The 22,912-nt window shown below is 43.4% G+C and overlaps 1 protein-coding gene across 1 annotated transcript in view; it reads right to left on the bottom strand.

The window, feature by feature from the left end:
* The window catches only part of PCP4 (Purkinje cell protein 4), a 61,785-nt gene that overhangs the window by 29,455 nt on the left and 9,418 nt on the right, over positions 1-22,912 (bottom strand). The window contains exon 2 of the mRNA XM_054468796.2: positions 1,230-1,281. Coding sequence (XP_054324771.1) covers positions 1,230-1,281 — 52 coding nt within the window. The remainder of the gene's footprint in view (positions 1-1,229; positions 1,282-22,912) is intronic.

Below are 22,912 nucleotides of genomic sequence, written 5' to 3'. Positions count from 1 at the left end.
CTCACACGCAGGAGACAGGAGAAGCCCTGGGCAGCAAAGGAAGAGCCATCAGCCTCATGGAAAACCTTGTTTCCTTCTTCTCCCAGCCCCCTAGCTCCAATTAGGACATTGTGGAGCCCCCACCTCTCTACTTATTGATATGATGACGCCTTTACCCAGGGGACACTGCACTCACCCTGCCCAGTAGGACTGCCCTAAATGGGTGGGCACATTGGCAGGCTGCAGACGCAGAGTAACATTCTCATACTTGAGTCTTGCTCAGCTCAGACCCACCACAGAGGCTCCAAAGGGGTTGTGAGGCCCCAGGGAATTTTAACAGATGGTATTTGAGATTGGCATTATCCACAATCTGATTGGTGGACACTAGCATCAATTTCATCCGGTTGGAAGCAAGAGTCATTTTCCATAAAAGGAGAGTTCATCTTGAGTTAACAGAAAGGAAGAACACCCAGAGTCTCACCTCACCGGAACTATGCTGTGGCCCTTGGTGCATACCACTGAGTATTTTTTATTATTATGCTTGTTCTTATGTCAATTGCTAAAGTTAGAGACCTGGGGTTCCAGCTGGCTCTATTTCCTTCAGGATCCATGGACTTCCCATTTCTAGCTAAATCTCACCCCAATGCCAAGCCTCCATTTCCTGATCCATAAAAATATGATGATCATTCCTACAATTCACGGTCATGGTTGAGATGGGCCCATGAAGAGGCAGGATGCAATGTTCCTGTCACTGCTATCATTTTTATTTGCTGGTGAATCACTGCAGTGACATTCACTGACTCAGCACCTTCCAATGGACCAGCACCACATTCTGTGTGCTCCGGAGGGCTGAAGCAAGTTTTAAAACATCATTTCAGAAGTTGTGTACTTCACAGTTTTCAAATCACTTATCTCATTTGATCTCATTTTATCCTCACAACAACTTGGATGATTCTCGCCCACCCTAATGAAGAAAGCAGAGAACTGGATTTGCATTGTAATTGCCATGTTGCCCAAAATGGGAGTCCTCCTATGGAAGGGAAACTTCTTATCACAGCATTTAGCTAGCTCAGTTTTCTTCATAAAACCAGACCTCAGTGCTCATTGTGAATTGCTAAAATCCTCTGTAAGCTGAAGCACAGACACATATAGTAAGCTGATTGGGATGGGATGTATGATCCACACCTGCTGCGTACCCAGGGCTGCAGATGGCAAAAGAGAAGGAACTTGGACTATTCATGTCCTCTTACCATTTTCACCAGATGTCTTGTCTTTCCCATTGGTTGCCCCAGCACCTTGTCGCTAAAGGCAAAAAATAAAAGAAAAAAGAAATTGTTGTCAGATATACTCGGGATTACTTTTGTCTCTTTTATTGTTGCAAATATCTCTTGCATTATATCAAGTTCTATGTTACTTTAGCTCAGATGGCTAAAGCACTGTGCTAGTGAGAGTAGGAATGGATCCACCAAGAAAGGATGTACTGAAGCTGCACAGACCGGTCCCCTCATCCACATCCACTGCTCTAGGAATGCAAGTCACCAGTAACAAGAGAAACCAAGAGGGAGATCAAGCACAACTTCACTGAAAATATGAAGGCAACAGCCAAGATTCTGTATCAGCTACAAGATTAGCACTGTTACTTTTGTTAATGACGGTCATTAGGCTGCTGTATTTTCATTCCAGTCACCATGTCCAATGTCTTCTTTTTTTTTTTCTTTGAGACGGAGTCTGGCTCTGTTGCCCAGGCTGGAGTGCAGTGGCGCAATCTTGGCTCACTGCAACCTCCGCCTCCCAGGTTCACATCATTCTCCTGCTTCAGCCTCCCAGGTGGCTGGGACTACAGGCACCCACGACCACGTACGGCTAATTTTTTGTATTTTTAGTAGAGACGGAGTTTCACCGTGTTAGCCAGGATGGTCTCGATCTCCTGACCTCGTAATCCATCCGCCTCAGCCTCCCAAAGTGCTGGGATTACAGGCGTGAGCCACCACGCCCAGCCCAATGTCTTCTTTTTAAATAAATTTTAATCAACTAAGAAACTCTTATGTTTCCTCCTACTTATAAAGTATTTTTTCTGCCATTGTTTATACCTGTCCTGTGCATTTTCATTTTACCAGGTTAACTAGAAGTATGAAGTCTTTTAAGGTTAGACTTAACTCTTTGGGCAAGATTCTCTGGGTGTGAAGTCTGGGGAGCCACGTGAAATACACCACATATGTAAACAGAAAGGGTGTTTCCTCAAAGCTTAACGTGATTCTAGTTATGGAGAGAGAAGCATTTTGTCAATCCCATTTTTTGGTTGTTATCAAAAAGTATGCTTTGAGTTGAAAAGGACTGAAAAGCTTATAAAGTCTCTAACTTTTTTTTTTTTTTTTGAGACAGAGTCTCGCTCTGTCCCAGGCTGGACTGCAGTGGCAGGATCTTGGCTCACTGCAACCTCCACCTCCCAGGTTCAAGTTATTCTCCTACCTCAGCCTACAGAGTACCTGGGATTACAGGCACGTGCCACCACCCCTGGCTAATTTTTGTATTTTTAGTAGAGATGGGGTTTCACCATGTTGGCCAGGCTGGTCTCGAACTCGTGACCCCGTGATCCACCGGCCTCGGCCTCCCAAAGTGCTGGGATTACAGGCATGAGCCGCCGCACCCGGCCAAGTCTCTAACTTTCAGATGAAGAAAATGAGGGAGGTAGGAAGCATGACTTGCCCCAGATCATGCAGCTAATGAGTGGCAGAGTCAAGACTGGAGCCTGGACTTCCTTCACCTCAGGAATTGCTACTGTGATGCCACTATCGGAATGGGATCCTAGAAAAAAACAGCAGAGCACCGAACAAGGAGAAAACCATGATAGGTGACTAAGGGATAAGGTACCCTCAAAATTCATATTTGGGTCCAGGTCTTTAGCCTAAAAACAATATCAGAAAAATAACAATCAGTTCCCTTTGACATTCAACATTGTCATAAGAAATTCTCAGGTCATTTGTCAACCCTTAATTAATGGTAAATGGTAAATGGATCATCTCGGAAAACCTTGCTTTCAGAGTCTGAAAAGTATAAATAAATAGAGTAAATGATCCAGATTTATATTAACAAAGTGAACCATCCTCGTGTATGCTTATTGCATTATGCAGACAATAACCCAATAAAGAAGCAAAGTAAAGCTTCCCACTTATTACCAATACCATTCACCTTCCATGTGAGTCAATGTGAAATGATTTAAATCAGGTAAACCATTTCTTAAATATAGCAGATTTGCAAGTAAAAATGCCTGCTTCTTTTTGTCTATCCTTATATTGATGCCTCCTCTTTTTAAACACAAGGCTCGTACGTTTGCTGCACTGGGTGGAAATCTGACTACTACTGAGTTGGACCAAATCCGAGATGGAACAGCCACCTCAGGTGATTAAACTCTGGCATTCAAATCCAGTATCTTTCCCTGCATAATTCACAGATGGCTCAAATAAAAGAAAATTTCACGGAATAAAAGAACAGTGTTTTAGAGTAGAATAAAGTCAAATTAAATGGAAGGCAAGTGCAAAATAGGTGTATGCTCAACCCCACTGTCTTTAAATGCCTTAAACATGGATGCCTTTCAAATGTCATGAATAACTTGTTCCATAAAAGATCACTTTTTAGAAACCAGAGGAAAACCAAAATGAAATGTGCACAGGGGAGAAAAGGAGTCATTTTTTCGGGATTTCTAAGATGCGGTTTTTATGTCAGGTTCTATTTAATGGAGACACAATGAAGGTGATTTATGTCATAGGAAAAGGTGTCTCACATCAAAAAATGATCCTGACAAAAAAGAACTCGTTATTGAAAGTATCTCATTTCAGAATTCTTTGAGACCTTTTGACATTTTCAAGGGAGGTCTGAGGGCAGAGGGGGAATTCTCCAAGAGCTACCCTATTCCCAGGGTCTGGTCTTTACAATGCCAGGCAGTTGCAGTTTCACTGAACTTATACTGGAGAGAGTCTACACCAGGCTGGGTGTCGGGTAATCATGGCTCATGCTGCTGGGGCCAGGCTTCAAGGGCACTCAAGCATCATCAACTCATTGAGTTCTGACAGCATCCCTGATGGGGTAGATGCCCTTAGTGTCCTCATCAGCCTAACTTTACCAATTATATTCTGAGGCACAGAGAGGAATTTGCTCAAGCCCACGAAGTGGGGAAGAGGCAGAGGCAGAATTCAGCCCCCAAGAAGCTGGCTCTGGAGCCCTTCCTTTTAGCCACTGTACTTAAGCATCTCTCAGTACTGTGTGCAGCATCCCTCCTGAGGGCCTCTATCAGCAGGCAGGGAGTTAGGAGGCAGTAAGATTTGAGTTTGAAGGTAAATGTGACTTCATTAACACCACAGGCTGGAGTTTTTAGAACACTTGGCTTTCAGGAATAAGCAGAGGCAAACAACAGCCAAGGGCTCAATTCCAGAAATGCTATCAGATCTTTGTTAATGTTTAAATAACATAAGCACCCAGAGCTAGGCTCTACTAAAATAAATAGCAGATGGATATGTGGATGGATAGATGAATGGATGAGTAGTTGAATGGATGAATGGATGGGTAGATGAATGGATAGATGGATGAATGGGTGGATGGATTGATTGATGGATGGATGGATGGATGGATGGATGGATGGATGGAAGAATGGATGGGTGGACCTAAGGATGGATGAGTGGGTGGATGGATGGATGGGTGGGTGGATGGATGAATGGGTGGGTGGATGAATGGATGGATGGATGGATAGATGAACAGATGAGTAGATAAATGGGTGGATGGATGGGTAGATGGGTGGATGGTCAAATGAACAGACAGATGGAGGTAGGTCATTCTCCAAGCAACCAAGGAAAAGATTCTTTTTCATGAAATGACAGAAGTTAGTGTCTTCGGGAAGAGGCTGCCTTTTCTCTCCACCCCACTCTCATCCCCAAATAGGAGAAGTTGTGATCTCTTATCTGTGTTCTAAATGAGCTCCAACTACAAGTTCATCATCCTAAGAACATATGTTGCCCACTGAACAGAAGTAGTCATAGTTCAAAAGTATTATTTATTATAATTGAACTAATAAATGAAATCAAGTATTCAAGAAACAGGGCACAATAAATTGGCTTCAGAGCAAACCCTGATATGAGATTCTGGAATCCTGAGCTCTTTCTTAGGAATTTCAGAAATGATTCAATGGTATCATGAATACCACCAATGTGTCATTCAGTTTAGATATCAATAAAGCTTAATATGTTAAGTTATGCAGAAGGCAGTACAAGTTGTCCCTAAACAAATAGGCATAGCCACAATGACCAACTTAATGCAGGTGTAGAAAATATGCTATTAGAATTATCTAGAGAACTAAGGACTAAGTATTTGAGAGCTTCATGAATATGCATTTAGATATCTGTGAATTTGTCAGCAGATATCTTCTTTGATGTTTTCCAAGGGATCTAGAGAGTGAGTCAGTTATGACTGCTAAGAAGAGCATGGGTTGATACATGTGGGATTTTGCTATATTTTCTTCTGGAGAAGCAGGTAGTAGAATGGTAGTAGAGGAAAAAGTCAGCATCAACTTCAACCACAGCAAAACCAGATCCATTAGATTGTCTAATAATTCCACTCCCAGGAGAATGCCACCATGAGTCTTGCAGTCTATATCACAATACTCAGCTCAGATGTTCTCATTCTTCTCCTGATCATCTCCAGCCCGACACCCACCCTAATGACTTCTTTTACATAAAATGCTCCTGTTTGGGACCCTCTGCAACACCTTGCCCTCATGAAGACATGACATCTTCCTGGACGCTCACCAAAGAGTCTAGAAGAAGGACAGCCCCTTCCTCCTTCAACTGCCTGAAATCAGCATCCCTGGTGCTCAAGCCAGCTCTGTGTCTATCTACATCATCAGAGACACTGGCCCTCCCTCTTTAAACATGTTAGAGCAATGTCCCTACTGGTATCTCCAGAGACCTCCACAAAAGACAGGTGGCCTTCTGTGAGACAGTGTATTCCACTTGGATTGACCTTCCCGATCACAAATAGTAACACCACTTGGCTCTTTCAAACAAAAGACACATTTCCCTCACAATGACTTCCTTCAATATTGTCCTTATTTCACCATTAGAACATGCTACACACCCATCTAAGGTTCAACACCAGAATTCAAAATCACAGCCTGCATCCTTGGCCATGTGCCAGGCAGGTGGTGCGTGTGCTGGGACTCTGTGGAGGGGACACAGGAGGATCCAGGAGGCAGGTGAGACGCTCTGGGTTCTTAAACACGTGCCAAGCAACTCACACAGCTTCAGAAAGTGAGGTTTCCATTCTTGGCAGTGTTCATGAATAAAAGCAGAGCGCTTCAGAATTTAATAAAACCCCGATTAAAGGGAATCTAAATAACAAATGGGTATATGAAGATCCTTGTGCCTCTAAATGTTTCCTCTGATAATCTCATACGTGCCCGGTATCCATAAAAAGGCAGGAAAGGTGTTTAAAGGTACAATTTTTTTTTTTTTTTTTTTTTAACAGTGGAAGCGAGACTTTTAATGGTGGTCTTCCAAGATCGGGTATCTGGTAGGCAGGCACACCCAGGACTGTTACAGTAGGTAATTTATCTCCTAGCATGCAAGTCCCTTCCCCAGTTCCTAATTGGTCGAGTACTACAGGGTTACAATCTTCTAAAGGTACAATTTTTTGAAGTAAATTTTCCTGACAGTTCTGTTGCACCAAGATCTGCAGGAAAGTAGTGAAGAATATATATTAGTCTGGGTTTCCCAGAAAACAGAGCATGAGGCAGATGCCGGTTGCACTACGGTTTTATTAGAGAAGGCAGTGCCAGAAGTGAAAGAGAGAGGATGGGAAGGTGGGGAGTGGAGAGGCAGCTGCTATGAGGATTCTTCATCAGACTGGCCATTGAGAGGTATAACCAAATGCTGATCCTCCCAGCCCCGGAGGGTAACCATCCTTCTACCCTCTGTGTCTACGAGTTCAATTGTTTTGATTTTTAGACCTGACAAGTAAGTAAGAATATGCAATGTTTGTCTTTCTGTAACTGGCTTATTTCCCTTAACATAATAATCTCCAGTTCCATCCATGTTGTTGCAAATGACTAGATCTCATTCTTTTTTATGGCTGAATAGGGGAGGTGGGGATGGTTAATAGGTACAAAAAATAGTTAGAATAAATAAGACCTGCTATTTGATAGCACAACAGGGTGACGATAGTCCATAATAACTATACATTTTAAAACACCTTAAAGAGTGTAATTGAATTGTTTGTAACTCAAAGGATACATGCTTAAAGGAATGCGTACCCCATTCTCCATGATGTATTTATTTCACATTGCATATCAAAATGTCTCATGTCCCCTATAAATATATACACCTACTATGTATCCACAAAAATTAAAATTTAAAAAAAGTTTTAAAACACAAAATTCTAAATGCTGATCTTGCAGTGTGGCCCCTGAGAGCTGTGTGAACTGTGTCTGAGGACAGAGGCTCCAGGGAGAAGACTAAAAAGTTATCCACCATGGGGCAGAGGATTACCTAGGTGCTGAGGCAAGAGACTAAAGGCACAAACTGTTTCAGTATAATAAAGAAAATAGTTAGAATAAGAATAGTCATAATACAAATTAGATATAGAGATGCAATGAACAATTATCAATCATTATTATAAACATTATTAATCATTAGCCTTTAATATTACTCTTTGTTGCATTACTAATATAACCTAGGAATAACTGGCAGACATAGGGTCAGGTGCTGAAGGGACATTGTGAGAAGTGACCTAGAAGGCAAGAGGTGAGCCTTCTGTCACGCCCGCATAAGGGCCGCTTGAGGGCTCCTTGATCAAGTGGTAATGCCAGTGCCTGGGAAGGCACCCATTACTTAGCAGACCGCAAAAGGGAGTCTCCTTTCCTTGGAGGAGTCAGGGAACGCTCTGCTCCACCAGCTTCTTGTGGAAGGCTGGATATTATCCAGGCCTGCCCGCAGTCATCCGGAGGCCTAAACCCCTCCCTGTGGTGCTGTGCTTCAATGCTCACGCTCCTTGTCCACTTTCATGCTCCTGCCGTACTCCTGGTTCCTCTTTGAAGTTCGTAGTAGATAGCAGTAGAAGAAATAGTGAAAGTCTTAAAGTCTTTGATCTTTCTTATAAGTGCAGAGAAGAAAACGCTGACCTACGCTGCCTTCTCTCTCTGCTTCGGCTACCTAAAAGGCAAGGGCCCCCTATCTTGTAATCACGTGACTTGCTTCACCTTGTCAATCACTTAGAAGATTCACCCTCCTTAACCTGCCCCCTTGTCTTGTATGCAATAAATAACAGCGAGCCCAGCCGTTCAGGGCCACTACCTGTCTCTGCGTCTTGATGGCAGTGGTCCCCCAGGCCCAGCTGTTTTCTCTTTATCTCTTCGTCTTATGCCTTTATTTATTACAATCTCTCATCTCCACACATGGGGAGAACACCTGCTAAGCCCCGTAGGGCTGGACCCTACACCACCAGCTGCTGTCTCTCATTGATCCAAGGTGCTCCACAGAGCACCAATTCCCCATGCAAAGTCTTGCACCTGGCATCTGCCTGGGTTGATGAGGAAGCCCCAAGGCAAAGGGTGGAGGTGGAGGTGATTGATGTGGGCAGGAGATGACATGCTGTTACTGTGCACCTGCCTGAAGTCTGCAGAGCCTACGCTGAGCCAGCCACCCACGGGGGTCCTCAGAGAGGGCCTAGTGACACATGAGAGGTGTCTGACTCAGCGCATAGACATGGCTGGGTGACTATTTTTTTTTCACTAAGTTGCAAAATCACAAACAATCCCTTCATATTCAATACCCTGCTAGTTGAAGGGACCACATCAAGTTCCACGTGAATAGTTGGCCTTGGATTCATTTCTGTCTGTACTTTGAGCTTAGAATGGACATAAAGATATGTCTGACCATATGTATGCTACAGTTAGGAGCTGTGCAACATCATCAATACCTAGGTCTTCAGTTCAGGGCTTGAACAGAAAATGTGCTGGCATCCCGAACATCACTAACAGTCCCATAAACAAATTCCTTTGAAAACAAAAAACTCAATTACTTCTCAGTCTACTATTCTTCCTTGTGAAATCCATTACAAAATCACAGTGTTCTTGAAATACCCACCACTGGGTAAGGCAAGCAAGGCATTTCCCCTGGGCACAAAATTTAAGAGGGCTCCAAGAAACTCAGTAATCAAAATAAATCATATGTTAATGCAATATTTTTCAAATAAAAAGTACTGCAAAAAGTCATGATGAACAAAATATTAAAATATTGTCCAGGCATGGTGGCTCACACCTGTAATCCCAGCACTTTGGGAGGCCGAGGTGGGTGGATCACCTGAGGTCAGGAGTTTGAGACCAGCCTGGCCAACATGGTGAAACCCCGTCTCTACTAAAAATAAAAATTAAAAAAAAAAAAAATGAGTTGAGTGGGGTGGCAAATGCCTGTAATCCCAGCCACTCTGGAGGCTGGGGCAGGAGAATCGCTTGAACCTGGGAGGCAGAGGTTGCACTGAGCCGAGGTCATGCCATCGCACTACAGCCTGGGCAACAAGAGAGAGACTGTCTCAAAATAAATAAATAAATAGATAAATAAATATTAAAATTGAAATAGACAGGATTGGAATGACTGATATTTCCTTCTGCCTTGGGCTTCAGTGTGGCTCAACCCAACTCTAGTCACCATGTCTCCCTGAAGTAAGGAAAAGATTGGAGAAACCCAGTAATTCCAAGCTTTCAGAAAATTATTCTAATACAGTCATTGAAACCTTTTCATTGTATCATGGGCCATGCCTGGGCCCTGAAGGACTCCTGTGGTTGTTTTGAGAGTGTTTATTATACGACTTCTAGAATGCTGCAGTAGAAGGCCTCGCTTCCTCCCTTTGTTGTCCATACCCATAAAATCAGCGTGCGATTCATACATCAGTAAGAAGCCAACTCACCCAAACCTGTTTTATCATTCATCATAACCCAGAACACGAGACAGATCATGCCTATTTGGGAAATAATTCAGCCCAGTACACTTTGTTCCATCTTTAGGATAAAATACAAGTTCCCATTAAAAGACACTTATTTTTCATTCCAGAGATTGAGGAATATGAAATGCGAAATGAATTCCAGCTGGTTAAATTTGGGGTCCAAATTGCAGTCTAATAATATTTTTTTCTGAATGTATGCCTCTAGCATTTAAGTGGGTAAATCTGTATTCACTCTTAGAACTTGGTTTGAGGCCTGGCGCGGTGGCTCACGCCTGTAATCCCAGTACTTTGGGAGGCCGAGGCAGGCAGATCATGAGGTCAGGAGATAGAGACCATCCTGGCTAACACGGTGAAACCCCGTCTCTACTAAAAATACAAAAAATTAGCCAGGCGTGGTGGCGGGCGCCTGCAGTCCCAGCTACTCGGAAGGCTGAGGCAGGAGAATGGTGTGAACCCGGGAGGTGGAGCTTGCAGTGAGCCAAGATCGTGCCACTGTACTCCAGCCTGGGCGACAGAGCGAGACTCCAACTCAAACAAACAAAAAAAAGAACTTGGTTTGATATTTAATTTGGTGAGATATGGTTGGACTGTGTGGGGGGGGTCACCACTTTTGAAGACCCCTAAGGGTTAGGGAATAAGGAGGCTTCTGAAGCCGTCAGGGCCCAGGTCATCCCCAAATTTCTTAGGGTGCCACACACCCGTCCCTTTCTTTCCCATCTCCCCAGTAGACTTGCCTATGTGGCCACCAAATATTCTTAAGAGCTTTATTCATGAATCTCGCTTTGGCAACACTAGAAAGAAAGAAAGAGTCCTCATGCAGCCAGATCCACAGGCGACAAGGGACAACTGGACCCACAGAGGCCCCTGGCTCACAGAGGCGTTCCCTCTCAGCCCTGTGATCAAGCCACGCAGGGATGGAAGTGAAATGGGCTCCTCCCAGTCCTGCTGTCAGCCTCTCACGGCTACTGCACAGGAAAACTTCTCTAGTTAAAGGACTGTGGTGTCTCCCAGGCTAAGAGGAAAAGACTACTTTTTAAAGTGAAACGTGGAAATTAGGTACATTTACCAATGTGCAAAGCTGTCAGGAGAAAAAGTCACAGGTACAGGGTCAGACAGGTACCCAGATTCAGCCAGGTCAGGAGACCAACTCCTGGACTGTTCATTTTTGCCTTTGCTGAGCCAGGTTCTGGGCTAGGCCCGAGGGTCCCAAGCAGAAGGGACCCACTGCTCCCACTTTGGTGGGTCACAGCCTGGAGGGCCGGGCAGAGAATAAAGCAACCATCTCAGTGTAGAGGGGAGGAGCTGAGACCCAAGAATGATTGACATCAGGGGCAGTGGGGGAGTCCCCTAACTCACACCGCTGTCAGCTCTTGAGGGAGGTGTGCCAACCACTGACTGTCCCCACCAACTGCGTATCACTGGAGAAATTCCTCATTGAAGTCTCAGTCCCCTCCCTGCCAAAGAAAAATGATAATCCATGCCTCCTACTGGCCACATCTAAGGGACCTGGACCCAGCAGCCATGCTCTCCCCACCTATCCATCAATGACAGCATTTACCACAAGAGCCATTGTTGAGTGATGTTAAATGGGTGGTTTATCTCTAAGAAAAGAAAGGAAGTATTTGTTCCTAAGTCCTCTTTAAAATTTTGTCCCCTGTTCCCAACATCTGACTTCTGTTGGCCCCTGTCTACCACGGAGTTGCTGAGATTCTGCAAAGGAAGGAAAATAAATCCATCTCGTTCTCACGGTGGCTTGAAAGCTCTTGTTAGCAAGGGCTACTTAACACCATCTATCCCCCGGTGATGTGTCTTCTCTTAAGTTATTTTTCTCCACAGTGCTGTCTTCTTTTTGTGCTGTAGCATCCTGATATCAACACTTCTAATGATTTCAGGGTTTTTAGCTCCCCTGGAATGGCAGCATCTCGACAAGCAGTTCCCTAGATGGATCATAAAAAAGGGGAAAAACACGAATCCGCATATCTTTGGTATATATTGCACATGGGGACCATGAAGTTTCAGATATTGCATATTCCTCACACAATTAATACCCCACACAGCAGAGACACAAAATGCAGGACTGCCTCCAGTCACCCCAGTAAGCCCTTCTAAGGGTTTCTTGTCTGCTTTCTCTGAATCACCAGTTTATAAAGAAACAAAAAGGCCTGCTACTATGGTATTATATTTAATGTTATTTTGACAAAAGGTAATCAGGCTCTTATATGATCCATCTTTAAATGAACAGAGAAGCAAAGCCAAAGGGATTGCACAGTGAAATGGCATCAACAGCCGGGCAGGTAAGCAGGTAGCTGACGACTGCTTGAGGCCACCTCGATCATTAAGCAAATGGATTCTCAGGAACATTGAAGACCTATCATTAAAGGTAACTTCGAAATCAAAGTTGCCGAATTTGTCTGAAGAGCAGAAGAGACTTTTATGCCTACATTTTGTGATAGAGACAGAAAAGATTTAATTTCTCACCAGTGATATTTTTAAGTCGTCTATAATTCTCCTAATAACATTCCAAAAATTGAGCGTTAATTTAATCCCTAAAGGTATAGAAATTCATGTCAAAAGAAAATTCAGCTAGAAGGTTTTTTAAAAAAAACAGAAAAAAAAACAAACAAAAAAGTTGGTTAAAAAAAAGTGATGGGATTTTCAATGACAAACGCATTAACCTTTCTAATTCCTCCTCTCTTCTTTCATTCTCACCTCTGGAAGACCCAAAGGCTGAAACTCTGCCTCAAATGCTATGTTCTATTCCTGTCATTTTTTATCCTGACCTTTATGGTAAGAGTATTAATTAGTGTCACTGCAGTTTAGGCAAACCATTTATAAAGGTACCATCATTTTTGGGTATCCATGATTTATTTTATTGGAATTAATTTTATACTTCTTTTTCACAGCTATATTTTTAAAATTCGCATTTTCTACTTTAAAAAAAACTTCTTTGTGCCAATTTTCATGTGGAAGAACACTGTTTTCTATTTGCAAAAGTAGGATGTGGCTGTTGTGAAATTTTTGGAACATAAATACGCAAGGAAAAATGCAAAAAGCCACCTACAATTCAACTAACCAGAGTTAATCCATGTTAATACTTCAGAATATTTTCTTTCCATCTTCTTATAGGTGGACATATATATAGTCTCTGTTTTATAAAACCAACCACATACCATATATATAATTTCATAAAGGTATACATTACAACTTAAGGAACAGTTGCTATTTAATGACTTCTGTATGGAGTCTTCTAATTTCACAGATTTCACAGTGAAATGTCCAGCCCACACTGTTGAGTTCATTTGGAACTCCCCCTGACTTTTCAAATCTTACATATTTCATACCTGTCACTTGTTTATTTTTGAGATGCAATTTCTCTTTTGTTGCCCAGGCTGGAGTGCAATGGTGTGATCTTGGCTCACTGCAACCTCCGCCTCCCAGGTTCAAGCAATTCTCCTGTCTCAGCCTCCCAAGTAGCTGGGATTACAGGCATGCACCACCACGCCCAGCTAATTTTGTATTTTTAGTAGATTTGTATTTTAGTAGATTTAGTATTTTTACTCGCATTTTACTAGTATTAGTGTATTTAGTAGATTTGTATTTTAGTAAAATAAAGCCACTTGTTTATTCAACTTGGCTCAACAAAGACTCATGGTGATGACTGTGTGTTGCTGTCAGTTTCCTGAAAATTAATATCATAGAAGGTTCTGAATGGTCCTTGACGTTGGGCAGAGCTACTACCACTTTTGCAGTGTGGTGGGCTGAATTGGGACCTCCACCCACAATTCACATGAGGAAGTCCTAAATCCCAAGTACCCCACAGTGTCATCCTATTGGAAGATAACATCTTTGCAATCGAGTAAAGAAGAGCTCATTGGAACGGGCTCTAATCAAATAGGACTGTGTCCTTATTAAAAGGGACAATTTGAACACAGACATGCAGAGGGAAGACAGTGTGGACACACAGGGAGAAGACGGCATCTACAAGCCCGGGAGAGGGGCCTGGAGCAGATCCTCCCTCACGGTGCTCAGAAGGAACCAACCCGGCAGACACCATGATTGTAAACTTCTGGTCTCCAGAACTATAAGAGAATACATTTCTGTTGTTTAAGCTGCCCGCAGACTAATTAATACATTCAGACAGCAACATAGGAAAGAACAGACTCATCCACAGGGGCTGATAGAAGGACGCTCAGGAAAGAAAGCCGGGCAAAGGCCTGGCTCTGCAGGCTCTGGGGCCTGTCCTGGCGTCCTGTCCCAGAGGAGGGAGAGGGTGCCTGGCTTTGGGGGATGCCCAGGGCACAGGGGAGGGCATCTCCTTCAGTGCAGCTTGGGTGTGTACCCTCTGCAGGGGGGTGTGACTCCACGGGCATGGGCTGAATTCTCTCCTGAACCCCAAACCACATGGAGGTAGGACACTCCCTGGGCTAGAAAGAAGAGATGTGTCCTCCCTCAACCACATGCGCAGAACTGTTTCTCCAGCCCCGAGCCAGAGGTTTCCCCAGCTGCCAGCGTGATGTCCTTCTTGGCCGCCTTGTGAGGGCAGCGCCTGGCAGAGGGACAAGCTGTGGTCAGAGCAGAGGGAGGGCAACTGGGAGCTCCACTGGGCCTCAGGCTCGCGGCTGGGCCTCAGGCTCATTGCTTCTTAGCAACCAACACCTCCCACAGCCCTGGCTCCCCCGGGACTACATGGTTGAATAGCCCCCTGGAGCAGGAGCAGGTGGCACTTGCTCAGTGTCAGTTTCAGAAGGAGCAGGACAGAAACCCATTTAAAGGCTCTGGCTAGGGCTGCTGTTCAGAATCAAAAGCGCTCCCATTCATTGAATGCCCTCCCTGCAGTCAGAGATCCTGGCATAATTTACAAAGACCAGGAACACAGGTCATTCTGGTGTCATTTTGTTACTTTTCTATACTTCAGCTATTCATTATAAAGTAACATTTATAAACTGTTGCACTATGAGATTTAATTGACTTAAAAGCCGATATGATCATGCTATTCTCAAAACGGTGTAAATATCTTGCATCGTAATTGGGCTTATTTTTATTTAAGGTGTGCTGGTGAAGAATGTGGGCTCTAGTGCCAAGGGTAGAAAGAAAGGACTGACCATAAGCACACAAAGAAACTTTTCAGGTGATGGAATAATCTCTCTCTCTCTCTCTCTCTGTCTTTTTTTTAAGACGGAGTCTCCTCTGTCACCCAGCCTGGAGTGCAGTGGTATGATCTCCGCTCACTGCAACCTCTGCCTCCTTGGGTTCAAGCGATTGTCCTGTCTCAGCCTCCCGAGTAGCTGGAATTACAGGCACATGCCACCACGCCCGGCTAACTTCTGTATTTTTAGTAGAGACAAGGTTTTGCCATGTTGGCCAGGCTGGTCTCAAACTCCTGACCTCAGGTGACCTGCCTGCCTCAGCCTCCCAAAGTGCTGGGATTACAGGTATGAGCCACCATGCCTGGCCAGAACAGTCTATATCTCAATTATAAGACTGCATATGTCAGCTGGGTGCGGTGGCTCACTCCTGTAATCCCAGCACTTTGGGAGTCTGAGACAGGCGGATCACCTGAGGTCAGGAGTTTGAGAACAGCCTGACCAACATGGTGAAACCCCGTCTCTACTAAAAATACAAATTTAGCTGGGTGTGGTGGTGCATGCCTGTAATCCCAGCTACTTGGGAGGTTGAGGCAGGAGAATTGCTTGAACCTGGGAGGCGGAGGTTGCAGTGAGCCAAGATCACACCATTGCACTCCAGCCTGGGCAACAAAAGAGAAATTCCAATTCTCAAAAAAAAAAAGGCCGCACATGTGTCAAAACTCATCGAACATACAACTAAAAGGGGTAGATTTTACCACATGTAAATTACACCTTAATAAACTTAACCTCAAAAATAAGTGTGCTGGAATCCAACTACCCAGGTAATCCCAGCCCTGGCCCCCAGCAGCTGTGTGGCCCAGTTCAGGTCACTTAACTTCTCTGAGCCTCAGTGTCTGTTTTTATTAAATGAGAATAACAATATACCCACCTCATTAGCATGTGAGAACTAAATGAGATAAAAACACTCACATTGCATGGATTTGGTCTCTAAGAAAAATCAGAGAGCAAAATAATATTAGGTAAAACAGGCTTAAGAAGAGATGTTTCTCCTTTTTTTTCATTGTATTCAGCTTGCAATATAGTAAAGGTAATGAAAACAGTGCATTGAGCTCACAGTTGAAACACTGGGAGTAAATATGGCTGAATCACCACAAATAAATGATTCCGCTCCTCAAAGCCTCAGCTTCTTTATCTGACCAGTTTCTTTTTCATGGTGAATTAAAATAAAATAGAATACAGAAAATATGTACCTCACATGGATGTTAAGAGACTCCAAACAAAGAATACTGAGATTTGTGTCATTTTTCTCATGAAGGATGCAGGCTCTACCTGTGTTATGAAGTTGTTAATTTCAGCTCAAGTTTCCTGGATCTCTGATTCCAACAGATGCATTTTGTGTGTTTTGTACAAATCACAGCTCATATTTTTTTCTAGAAAGGGAAGATACAGGAGGAGGGTACGCTGATGACAAAGAAGAAATGTGGATGGAAGACTGGGAGAACTCAGTGGCCCTGTTAACAAGGTGTGTGCATCTGCTCCAATCAGCAGCCTCTCCCCAAACCAGAGGTTGGATCAAAGGGCCCAGGAATCAACATACAAGCACCTCCATTTATCCCAGCTACAGCCAAATTCACCTGCACCCCCCTAACCCCACCAAGCCACCCTTGGAAACCCCATGGATCTGCAGGATGCTAAGACAATGCATCAGTGTAGGTGTCTACCACCTTCTGCATCTGAACTGTACCCAAAGAAATACTTCTCCATCCAACCCACTTCTTTGATTGCCTTCCTGAATTTGTGTTGAATCCTTAGATTAGTCTCAGAATAAAGGCTGCTGGTATATGAGCCAGATGCTAGCTAGAGCAGCTGCTGTGATTAGAAAAAAAAATAACAGTGGGCTCTCAGACAAAGGCAAAGAGACCCAAATGTTTATTACAAGGTTATATTCTCACAGTCTACGTAGAAGTTGCCAGATTGAAGCAGTACAGAGAAGAATAGAAGAGATTCGATTTCTCTCCCCATCCCTAGAAGTTATGGCTGACCAGCCCGATGCCAAGAGTAACAGAGGGTGGAAAACTGTCAATGAAAGATCAGTGTAATGACAGAAACTGAGCTGTGCCTGTAACTCACCCATTTAAGGGCAAGTCTTTCTTATACAGATGATTAGGGGAAAAACCAACAGGCAGGGCCAGTCTTCTAGAACTAAATGAAACTGACGATGTAATCATTTCAAGAACACTAAGGATGCCTGCCTGTCCCTCCGAGGATGATGTGGTTCTTCTAGCAATTTTATACACTTCAAAGGCTAGGGAAGCTCACATGAGATCAGAAAACCCACATGGGGTCTTCCCGGATTACAGAAACCGGCCACAGAGAAAGACACATCTTTTCTTTGCTTTCAGCAGTAATGCCAGCTTTCCATTCCCCCAGTCCTCCCCAGTACAGCTGGTAAAATGCCATGCCAGGTGTACTCAGATAAAAGCCAAAGAATGACCAAAGACCACAGGATGAAATGCCGCAATAGCTGGGAGACTTTTGCCCTGCCAGTCCCTAAGCAGTCATCCATCCTGAATGATCTCTCACCATGGCCACACTGGCTCTGCCATGGTTGAGACAAGCATAATGTACCGCTGCACTCGGCATCCTCATCAAGTGAACAAAAAGGTGTGAGAAAGAAAGGACAAAGGCCAAACCCACTGTCATCCAAGAGAAGCCTATATTTAGAGCTGAGTGAATAGATGACACCTCCAAGTTCAGCAAAGATGTTTTCCTTTCTTTGCACCAAGGCACAAGGCTCTGTCTGCAAATGCAAGAAGCTATGTTTTTTCAGTCACAGTAACAACAGCTAAACACTTTCATGGAAACAAGCCTACTACGAGGTGGCTACTACCTTTATCCTGACTGGATGGAGAGAAAACTTGAGACACAGAGAGGCTTAGGATTATGCCCAAGCATGTTACAGCTATGTGATGGGGTCAGGGAACGGAATTTGAGTCTGGGCAGATTGACTTGGTAGTCTATTTGCCATTTAATCTTTCTGGTCTAGAGGGGGAAAGATTGGCTTGGAAGATGGAAAACCTGACTTGGACGCCCCCTTTCTGCCATCAACAATGCAGACATGTTATGCCTCAGTCCATCTGGTTGCAGAGTCGGAATCACGTTTCCTGCCCTTTCTTATTTTAAAGCAACATTGTGGAAATGTATGACATCGCACAAGACTCTGCATTTGAAAATAGTTGGGCCATTTTAGGAAAAAATGGGACAAATGCATTTCACATTGTCAGGGAACTCAGTACTGCATCACTCAGGGTCCCGTGTCCGCTGTGATGTCAGAAATGCAGATGTACGTTTCATGCATCTGTGAGGACAGGACCCCGGCACCATGAAAACAGCTCTTGCTTCATAATTCACTCTGTCTAGGTGTCTCAATGGGTTTTTCATGTGTTTAACTGGCTTCCTAGACCCCCATGCAAACCCTTTTCCTATGGAGGCTAATGCCACTGTTCCTGCAATGACCTGTTGTGACGAAATGCAGGTGTGTAGTTTATTTGGCACTGTGTGCTGCTAAACATGTTTCTCTAATAGTGAGTGTCCCAAGCTTCGGAAGCTGGAGACTTTCTTTTTTGGTACAATAATAAACAAATAGCCAGGTTTTTCCCCCCGACATTCAACTAGAACAAAAATAGCTTCAGAAAACAGTAGAAGCCCAAGATCGTATACTTTTGGAAGAAAAGGAATGTTTTGTCCTAAATCAGCTGTCACAGCCCAAGAAGTGGATTGAGACTCAGATTAGAAGACAGGTAAAAGTTATATGGGCCATTTGATCAGATGCTCCCCACAGAAGTGTAAATTCTACTCTCCCACAAAAAAAAAAAAAAAAAATGCATACACGATCACCACTACCAACAACCAACTCATCTAACAGCTGTGCCTCCTTCATAATAGATAGTTGTTCCATATTTTGTTTCAAATTCCTCTGAAATCCAGAAGGATTTAATTGGCTGGAAAATAAACCCAATTCCAATTTAAACATTGTTTTCCAGGGACAAGGCACTTACAAATGGCCAAAGTTCACACCACCAAATTACTTCCTATCTGCACATATTGATCCCGGAATTACTAAGGTAGACCTCTTTATTTCCAAAGCCCAACATACAAAAATGTTTCTTTAATTGAAAAGCCTAGTACATCTGCATTCTGTTCCCTCTGGGCATACTCAAGAAGAAGAAGTGAGTACCAAAGACTTGATAGAAAAAGACTTGGGACAAAACTGGCCAGCGGATGCTTTCACCTGGATAAACAACCAGCACTTGATAAAGACAGCTGGAATCAGAATTCAAGGACATTTGCACACAGAGTTTAGCATTTATATGGCCTTTAAACATACACACGTATACACACACACTCACACACATGCACATGCATATTCCAAGTGATTTTGAATCCATTTTATTACTTCATCATCAAAAGGGTCCTCAGCACCAGCCAAGCTGATCCTTGAACACAATAATTTCTTATTCAAGCTTGCTGCTAGGGAGGCTTCCTCCAAACCAACTTGAAAGCTCCCTTGGATTTGGGGGAAAGACCCTCCACCCACTGACCTCCATGGTCAGGCTTGGGCCATTTTGAGAGCTTCCACTTGGACAGGGAATATATATATATAGCTCCAGACATTGCAAAGATAATGGAATTATGTTTCTTCAGCTCTGCCTCTTCTGTTTTTAATTTGTTCATTAAAAAGCAATTGGGATGCTTCTCATTTTGACCCAGGACTGGCCGCATGGGAGAGTGACCCACACGGTACGAGGAGGCCCACTCTCAGAAGGGCCCTGGCTTGGTCTGATATGTTGCTGTCCCCATCTTCAAATTCTAATCAATGTTTAACAAGGGGCATCGTATTGATTTTTCATTGGGGCCACAAATTATGTCACTGGTCCTGCCCTACTCCCTGTCACAGGCTCTTATGGATGTCCGAACTCTGAGCTACGTTACCTCAAAAGAGGTTGAAGGCAGAGGGGGCCAGGAGGGAGGGTTACAGAACTGTGGTGTGTTTTTAACTGGACTAACTTCTGCCAGCATCTGCCACACTCTTCAGCTCGTGTCTCTTTTCCTTGTTGTAATACTAATGGGGACATTAAGGAGCCAGAGAAGGGGCCTCCGACTCCACTGCTTGTATCTCTGGAGTTACATTTAGCGGCATTTATAGTCTGTCATGTGAAATTCGAAATCCTCGTCCAAAATGCAACTGTGGGGGAACTCTCATAGGAATTTCAGCCAATTCTGGCTCCCAGCAAGAACTCAGCAAAAAAGTGATGACATGGAAATTCATAGAATAGTGCCTGAAAAATGAAATGAATCATTTTTAAAGACGGCAAAGAAGGAATCTGGATGAAAAATAACTATGAACTTGAAGGAGGTATTTGGTGGAGGTGCTTGACAAATTGCTACATCTATTTTAAGAAACTTTTTTGGCTGGGCATGGTGGCTTAATGCCTATAATCCCAGCACTTTGGGAGGCCGAGGCAAGCAGATCACTTGAGGTCAGGAGTCTGAGACCAGCCCGGCCAACATGGTGAAACCCCATCTCTAATAAAATTACAAAATTAGCTGGGCATGGTGGTGCACACCTGTAATCCCAGCTACTCAGGAGGCTGAGGCAGGAGAATCACTTGAACCCAGGATGTGGAGTTTGCAGTGAGCTGAGATAGCACCATTGCACTCCACCCTGGGCAAAAAGAGTGAAATTCAGTCTCAAAAAAAAAAGGAAAAGAAAAGAAAATTTTCTTCAAGAAGAGGTAAAATATCCCACATTTCTGAGGTATAGAACATTTCCAGAAATAATATTTGAGGTGTGGCACTGTATTATCTAGATATTTTGACAGGACTTAAGCATATGTGACAGCAGAGTTATAAATACAGGGTTGAGCCCATCCCCTGAGCAAACTTCAAAGAGAAGACAACAATATAGTGGTTAAGAAGCCACTAGAAGCTCTGAGATACAGAGTGCAATGATACTCTACCATGAGCAAGCACGGATAGATACTCTCACAAAGGGAAATAACAGATATACTTAAATCCATGTACACAGTTCTCACAATTGGATCACGTAAATTTTACAACTAACCAATGTGTGCACTTTCAAAAATGTAATTGACTGTCCTCATGTAATCTCTTTCCAATATACAGAAGAATTTCACTTTTAAAGAAAGATGCAACAAGTCCATAGAGCCCAAATATTCATTGATGTGGATGAGAAAATGTCCAACATGTTTAAAGCAATTTTTATCACCAGGCAGGAGTTCAGAATTAACTATAGTATCATAATGGACATGTATCTATACAATGAGCTTGAAGATTGCTAAATTCTCACATGGCTTTAAATTGTATGACTTTTAAGATTCGCAGAGTGCTATCGTAGTGCTATTCTTCAATCAATGTGTGCTGAGCCCCTACTTTTGTAAGCCCCGGCTGCTTTGGGAAGGTTACCCATTGGCATCTTCTTTCCTCTCCTTCCCAGCCCTGAGCAATGGCAAATTAACCCATGCATCCTGGCACTTGCTTTATACAGAGAATAGGCCTGTAACTCTGCATGGACACCAGAGTAGAGTTAATTTTATGTGATCCTGCCTCCCCCTACAAGTTCTTTAAGGGGTAAGGACCACGTCTTATTGATTCTCCATCAATGTGAGTTCAGTGATATAGTGCTGGGAAGATGAAATGGTATAGAAAAAGACATAATCTCTCTCTCTCTCTCTCTCTCGTGTCACAATCTAGAAGAAAAAAAGAAACGTGACTACAAAATTTGTGATGACTGATTATATATGCAATGGTTTTGGCCATAAAAAGGCCACCATTTTCTGGACAAATGTTTTCTAAAAATTGTGTATGTTAGGGTTCAGAATGCTCTTTCTCATTCAAACAGAGCACTAGAGAGTAAGCAAGGCATAAAGGTGATTGGTATAACCTCAAAGTCAAGAACACTACCAGGCAAAACAAAATAAAACTTTGCCAACAAGGGTCTTGTTTCTTTGATTGTTTTGTTTTGGTTTTGTTTTGAGGCAGGATCTGGCTCTGTTGTCCAGGCTGGAGTGCAATGGCATGATCATGGCTCACTGCAACCTCCACCTCCCAGGCTCAAATCATCCACCCATCTCAGCCTCCTGAGTAGCTGGGACTACAGGAATGCACCACCACACCCGACTAATTTTTTTTTTTTAATTTTTGGTAGAGTCGGGGTTTCGCCATGTTGCCCAGGCTGGTCTCTAACTCCTGGGCTTAACCAATCCTCCCACCTGGGTCTCCCAAAGTGCTGGGATTACAGGAGTGAGCCACCGTGCCCAACAAGGGTCTTAATGAAACATTCCACAGGGTAGCATTATTAACATTTCTCAGCTTCTCTGTGTGTGATGGGATGGGAGGCTGGGGATGTCAGGGTGGAAGCTGGAATCCCTAGAAATAGAGTGGAAGCCCTGATGAACAAAAAAATGGCTTTGTCAAGATTTCCGTGGCTATTCTTTTTTAACTCAAGACTAATAAAAATATTCAGGACAATTTTAATTTAATAAATTACTTGTGCAAACCCTAAGTGGAATTTGGACAGGTTTAAAAGAAATTGGGTTGTATCCAGAAAATGAGAAATGTAATAGGATGGAAAATGTGGAAGGGAAACTTAAGCTTTCTCTCAAGAAGCTCTGTGATTTTGCACAAGATTTATCGTTGGACACGCAGTCCCCTATTTTAAAATGACTGCTTTGAATGAAATGACGACGACGCCCTTCTCTGATTCCCTGAATTCTAAGTGGAACTATAAAAACGACAGCCTTTCTCAAGGTCAACAGTCCTTAAGCCGGCTGACGTCAACT

Source organism: Pongo pygmaeus, chromosome 22, assembly GCF_028885625.2.
Source record: "Pongo pygmaeus isolate AG05252 chromosome 22, NHGRI_mPonPyg2-v2.0_pri, whole genome shotgun sequence".
Classification (NCBI taxonomy): Eukaryota; Metazoa; Chordata; class Mammalia; order Primates; family Hominidae; genus Pongo; species Pongo pygmaeus.
Note: the sequence above shows the minus strand (reverse complement) of the source record. Positions and strands in the feature narration are given on the sequence as shown.